This window comes from Hippopotamus amphibius, chromosome 3, assembly GCF_030028045.1.
Source record: "Hippopotamus amphibius kiboko isolate mHipAmp2 chromosome 3, mHipAmp2.hap2, whole genome shotgun sequence".
Taxonomy (NCBI): Eukaryota; Metazoa; Chordata; class Mammalia; order Artiodactyla; family Hippopotamidae; genus Hippopotamus; species Hippopotamus amphibius.
The window spans coordinates 177815931-177822708 of record NC_080188.1 but is presented as its reverse complement, the minus strand read 5'-3'; the positions used below and the strand labels follow the sequence as shown (position 1 = coordinate 177822708).

General features: G+C 44.8%; 1 protein-coding gene across 6 annotated transcripts in view; it reads left to right on the top strand.

The window, feature by feature from the left end:
• Positions 1-3788: 3788 nt before the first annotated feature.
• The window catches only part of DNM3 (dynamin 3), a 552008-nt gene continuing 549018 nt past the window's right edge, over positions 3789-6778 (top strand). For all 6 annotated transcript variants that reach the window (XM_057725664.1, XM_057725665.1, XM_057725667.1 and 3 more), the window contains exon 1: positions 3789-4114. In XM_057725664.1, the coding sequence (XP_057581647.1) occupies positions 3954-4114 (161 nt within the window). In that variant the 5' untranslated portion in view covers positions 3789-3953. The remainder of the gene's footprint in view (positions 4115-6778) is intronic.

Below are 6778 nucleotides of genomic sequence, written 5' to 3'. Positions count from 1 at the left end.
CTTGGTTCCGTGTTACTGTAGGACTGATTCTGGAAATGGGAATTAAAGAAGGAAAGCAATTAGCAAGAGTATTTCAGGATGGTTTCTTGAAGTAGGTGGGTGGGGCTGACTTACTAAGTTCTAAAGAATAGAGATGACATGCATTGCTTCGGTGCACATGAAATTCAAATTTATATAAGGATGATATAGTCTCTGTCTAATGCATGGTAGCATTGTCTCCTACAGTGGAGTGCAAGATACTCAAGGCAAGGACGAGTGCTTCTGAATCTTTTATATTCCTCATAGCACATAGCAGAGTGCAGAACACACTCATTAAGGCTCACCTCAAGAGTCACCTCTTCTCTGACACTTCCATGACCCTCTCCAGACAAAACTGTTACTCTCAGGTTTCCATCTCATGTTCCTTTAAACAAACCCTGTGTCTTAGCTTGGGCTGCCATAACAAAATACCATAGACTGGTGGCTAAAACAACAGAAATTTATTTTCTCAGAATTCTGGAGGTTGGAAGTCCAAGATTAAGGTGCTGACTGATTCAGTTCCTGGTGAGGATCCTCTTCCTGCCTTGTAGATGGCTATCTTCTCACTGTGTCCTCACATGGAGGAGAGAGAAAGAGAGCAAGCTCTCTAGTGTCCTCTCTTAGAAGGATGCTAATCCTATTGGATCAAGGCTCCACTCGTATGACCTTATTTAATCTTAATTACTTTTTTACTCTACATACAGCTACACTGGGGGTTAGGGTTTCAACATACAGATTTTGAGCAGACAATTCAGTCCATTGCACCCTTAGAACACTTATTACATTGTGTTGTAATAATTCATGTCTGTCTTCAGTAGACTGTGGTCTTCTTAGGTGCCAAGCACTGTGCTAGGCATTGGGAAGTGCAAAGATGGATCTCGTCCTCAAGGAGCTTGTCATTAATTGTATTAGCTTTCCATGGCTGCTGTAACAAATTACTACAAACTTAGTGGCTCAAAACAACACAAATTTATTATCTTACAGTTCTACAAGTTTAAAGTCCAACACTGGTCTCACTGGGCTAAAACCAAGGTGTTGGCAGGGCTCTGGTCCTTTTGGAGGCTCTACGGGATAAAGACAGTGTGTTACCTTGCCTTTTTCAGCTTTTTCAGGCTGCCTGCATTCTTTGGCTTGTGGTCCCCCTTTTCTCCATCTTCAAAGCCAGTGAAGTTGCACCTCTGTAACCACTCTTCTGTAGTCATGTCTTCCTCTGACATAGCTGGGAAAGGCTCTCTTCTTAAACTGGGCCCATCCAGATAATCCAGCATAATCTCCCCCATCCAAAGCTATTTAATTTAATCACATCTGTAAAGTCCCATTTGCCATGTTAGGTAAGATGTTCACAGGTTTCTAGGGATTAGAATGTGGACATATTTTGAGGGGACATCATTCTGCCTAACATGTTAGTAGAAGAGAAAGAGGTGAATTAGAGACTCAATACAATGTGTCAAGTGCAGTGTGAAGATCTATTCAAGGTACATATACATGGGAAGCATAGAAGGTGGTTGTTCAACCAATGACAGTAAAAATGAGACACTGAGACTAAAAGTGAAGAGGAGGAGACAGGTTCCAGGGATGTAGAAAAGGCATGATTTGGGACCCAACTTGAGGTAGGATATGAGGGAGAAAGAGAGAAAGGGAGTTAGAATGACTCCCAGATTCTGGACTGGGACTGGGTGAGACTCTTACTGAGATAGGGACCACACTGGAGAATGTATTTCTTGGGATTATTTGATTGCAAGTAAAAAAAAAAATGGAATCAGGTTAGACAAAGAGGAGAATTTATTGTAAGTTTATGAGGGGAGGCTGTTTCATGGAACTCATGGCAAGATTGTAGCTGAGCCTCAGAAAATAACTAGAATGAGGACACAAGTACATTAGGACTTCTCTCTGCTCCTCTCTTTGTCTTTTTAAAAAAATTTTTCTCTCTCTGAAGACCAGTAGCTTTTGCGGCTCCCTTCTGTAGATGAAAACATTACTAACCATAGTTCCATAACTCTCTCTCTTTCTCTCTCTCTCTCTCTGAATTCCACAGTACTTGGAAAGGGCTCTGATACAGCTTGAATCAGTGTCCCCCTGGTGCATGAGGCTATGGCCACAACAGAGTTTGTTGCTCTAATGCCATTTTATTGTCATGACCACTCTGACTTCAACCATATGGTAGATGGAGGAGTGATTCTTAGAAAAAGCAGACATTGCTGTCTGTTGGGCGGACATTCCAATAGGGATCCACTTACCTTGGAGAAGATGATGTGCTCTGTTTTGTCTTTCTCTTCCACTTTTTTTTTTTAAAGTTGAAGTATAATTTACAGTGAAATGCATAGATCTTAAATGTTTAGTTTGATGAGTTTAGGTAAATGTATGCTCACAGTGAAATCAAGGTATAGAACATTTCCATCACCTCCACAAAAGTCTCTCATGCCTCTTGCAATCAATCGCCACCCCTCAAAGGCAACTGCTGCTCTGACTGCTGTCACTATAGAATAGTTTTGCCTGTTCTAGAGCTTCATATAAGTGGAATCATACAATATGCACTTTGGCTTCCTTCATTCGACATAATGCATCTGAGATTCAACGAAGTTGTTGCTGTATCGGAAGCCCACTCCTCTTTGTTGTTGAGAATCTACCACTGTAGGCATATATCCTACTTGTTTATTCATTCACCTTTTGATGGACATTTGGGTTCTTTTTTGGTTATAATGGACATTTTTATACAAGTATTTTTAAGGCTAGAGGGAAATGTATAGCATTAAATGTTGAGACTAGAGAAGATGAGCTCCGATTTGAATAAATTAAGTCGGAAGTACTTGTGGGACATTCAGCAGTGAGGTCTAGGACCAACAGGCATACAGTCTAAAGCCCAGAAGAGAGAGGTGCGCTGTTTAGATTCTGTAGTCCCTAGTCATTATGTGTAGTTAAAGCCATGAGGAAGTCCTCAGGTAGACCAAAAGGTCCATGAATTAAATCCTGAGGTGTATCAGTATTTGAAAAGATGATCCCTCTAAGGAGGCGAAGAGAAGTATGATCATTTATGCTTTGTGTTTCCATCACAAGGCATAGGACCCAATGCACAGTCACTTCTCAGTTTGCTAAATTTAAGCGAATAAGTGCAGATACATAGTTATTGATAGAGCCTATAGAAGGAGATAGATTAGGCGAAGAAATGGCGTGAGGAGTCGCAAAGAACGGAATGAGCGTGGTAGACTGAAGAAGGAGAGTGGTGCGGACGGACCCCACCTTTGCTTAGGCGGGGCCGGGAGGACCGAGCCTTTAAAGTTGAATGATTAAGTAGGGTCAGACTACGCAAGGCCTGAGATGGCCGTCAGGGTGAAGAGTTTAGACTCCAAAAGGCCGGCCACCCCGAGAAGAGCCAGGGTTCTGGAGTGGGGCATGAGAACAAGAGACTCCCTTTTGGGAGGTGCACTCTGGAGGCGGTGCACTGGAGGTGGCAGCTGAGCTGTCACCGGTGGTAGTGCTTGCCACTGGACTTTGGCTTTGAAGCAACTGAAAGGAACGGTGCCGCCGGCTGCTGCTGATTTCACGCCATTCCCTGAGCAAATGCTGTAGCTCTGCCTCCGAGCCTTGGCACCAGACGACAGAGGCGGTGGCATCTGGCCGCAGCTGGGAGGCAGTGCGTGCGCGCCGGGCGGGGACGTCTGGCTGGGAAGCGGCGCTGGCAGAGCAGCCGCCCAGCGCAGCGCAGGCGGGGCGGTCGCGAAGCCAGGCCACGCCCCCGCGCTCCTGCGCAGGCGCGCTGCGGGGCCGTTGCTGTCAGGAGCGCACCAGAGGCCGGACGGTGGCGGGATCCCACGTCTGGACTGGACCCTGCTGACTGAGCCGAGCGCGGCAGGGGCGGTGAGGGCGGCGCGGCCCCGGCTCCCCGCCCGGTCGTAGAGACGCGCAGGGACCAGCGGGCAGCCGGCGGCGCAGGCACGATGGGGAACCGGGAGATGGAGGAGCTGATCCCTCTGGTGAACCGTCTGCAGGACGCCTTTTCCGCGCTGGGACAGAGCTGCCTGCTGGAGCTGCCGCAGATCGCAGTGGTGGGCGGCCAGAGCGCCGGCAAGAGCTCGGTGCTCGAGAACTTCGTGGGCAGGTGAGCGCGTGGAGGGGGCCGGGGGGCCGGGGGCGACCCCGCTCCGGGCCACTGGAACGTGCACGGCGGGAGCCCGGGGCTGGGCCGGGGGTTGCGGCGGGACGCGGGGAAGAGCTGGAGGTGTCCGTGAGACGGGCGGGGTGGTTCCGGCTCCGGGCATCCTCTGTCCCTCCCCGCCTGGTGGCCCCCCTGTCCGCCTTTCATCCTGCGATACAAAGCCATTTCCTCCCGGTCCTCCGGTCGGGGAGTCGGGGGAGGGGGGCCGCCCTGGGATCGACTTCCCCCGCCCGGCGCGCGCCCCCGGGCAGCCCGGGAGCTTCCCAGTCCCCTTCTTGGTCTTCCCGGCTCAACATCCGCCCCCTTCTCCTGTCAGCCTCCCCGGGGCTCTCGGCGAGGCTGTGGGGTTTATCTCCCCGTCCCCTCCCCCTTTGGAGATGCTTTCCTTCTCGCCCCGATTCTCGGCTCCTGTCAGCTGTCTACTGTTCGAGACAGTCGTCGCCTGCCCCTAGCAGGGGAGGCGGGGTGCGAGGAGAAAGAAATCGTTTGTTGTGGTGAGGCTTTAACCCGCGACGCTTCCCCGCCATCCTCCTCTCTAGGAGTCGAAGAATAAAAGGTGGTGTGTTTGCGTGTGCACCTATTCACAGCTCCAGGCATATGGCAGGGAAACCGAGGCACAGACCCTGAGGGGGGGTGGACGTGGACTTGTGTTGTCCAGGTGCCATGTCATTCCTGCATCATCTCGGAATGGACCAGCGTCTTTCTCGCACTCTCTCTGCGCCCCCTCCCCCAGCATCCTCTTCGGTTCCCTAAGATTTTATTTGTCCTGCCAGCCTTCAAGTTGACATGCTGAATCTAAATTATAGTTACGGGTGTCGTAGTAGTTACTCTTAATTAAGGAAAAGCTAAAGAATTAATTTTTAAGTTGGGAATCAGCATTTTTTTCTACTGAGCAATTCATGAGAGATTAAGTTACCTTGACGGCCTTGCCTGAGGAGCGCAGACATTTGCTAAGAAAAGCCTATTTGAAAGCATTATGAAAGCTGAAATCAGTTTCCTAGTAGTAAACCAGGTAGAAATGTACAACAGCGGAGACAGTGGGCCAGAGAGGGTACAATACAGAGATTATACTTTACTCTTTTTATGTGGCTGGTTAGTGATTTGGAATTCAGAAGATTCCCTGTTTTTGTTTTTTCCTCCTTTTTGTTAGTGTTTGGTGATGTGTCAAATTTAGATGTAAATTCCCACATCTCCTTTGGGAATGCTACTATCCATAAAGTGTATATTCTTTTCTCTCAGATGATGCTCTCTTTCTCTCAGATGATACTATTAGGTTTTTTTTTTTTCTTTTTTCCTGTTGAACTAGAAAGCTAAGAAACCTAATTAAAAAAAGTAAAAATTGCTGACAGTTGTCTGATATATTTGATTAAATCACTTAGTCACTTTGCTTAGTTTTATTATTAATTCGGGTGATGAGAAAGGTGATGGTAAAGCATTTTGCCTACATCATCATAGACTTATGGTGAAGTAATGGGTGAATATGTGATTTTAAACATGTACACAAAACAGTCACAGACTTAAAGATTTTACTTTCTTTGATTTATTGCCAATGAAATTCACTAAATTTAAAGTGGTATCTATAGTGGAAGTGAGGTTTGATGACAATGTATTTTTGGGTTTTCAAACTCCAGAGCATTTAGTAGGATGCCTTACTAGTCATTTAGCTACTTTTGTTTTTTAAACAAATACTTAAAGATTAAAATTGTAACAAACTCAAATGAAATGACCATATCTTGTGCATCTTTCATATATTTAGTTGCATGAGTCTGTTTTATAAATGCACTTTTTGTGGCAGGAGCTTTTGAACCTAATGTCAATTTTATGCACATATCTTAATTCTGTTCTTCAGATTTTCAAATCCTGAATATATTCATTAATGCTGTAATAAAATTGTAAACATTTTCCTCATTAGCTATCCTCTTTTCAAATGAGAATTTAAAAAAATATGGAAGAGTAACAAATATTTTGGCTTGAACATATTTTTATGATAGAATGAAAAATGACATCATAAATATTGTACAAATCAGAGCATTTACCAGAATACATTAGTTATTTATTATATTTTTTAAAGGTTTACCAATAATTAATTACTATAAGAATGTCAAGTCAAGGAAAAGGATGGACATAAAGGGAAAAACTCATTTAATAAGTATAGCAATGCTTTATTATCTGCAGAGATGACACCTGCCAGCAGAGCTTATGTATTAGGAGAAAATTTAATTAAAAAGGTCATTTGACTTTAATAAAGGTTTCAGTGATTGAATTATGGGGGAATCTAATTTCTAATTATAAATCAACCTTAGGGAAAAAGGAGTTCTCTATTTTGTTAGGAGATTCATTCCAGGTGGAGAAAACTACTTGTATTCTAGTATAACCTTTTATCTTTTTATTACCCAGAAATTTTTCAATAAAGATAAGGTTCTTTTCTTTAAGAATGAAACTTTCCTCTTTTACATGTAGCTGTCTTCATTTTAAGACTCTGACCTCTGTGCAGTTATAAAACAAGGGGTCATTACTTGTGTAAATTCATAGCGCTTGCTCATCATTTCAGCTTGTCCTCTTCAAAATAATGATGCATTTTCTCCTTAATATTTAACAATCCATGTT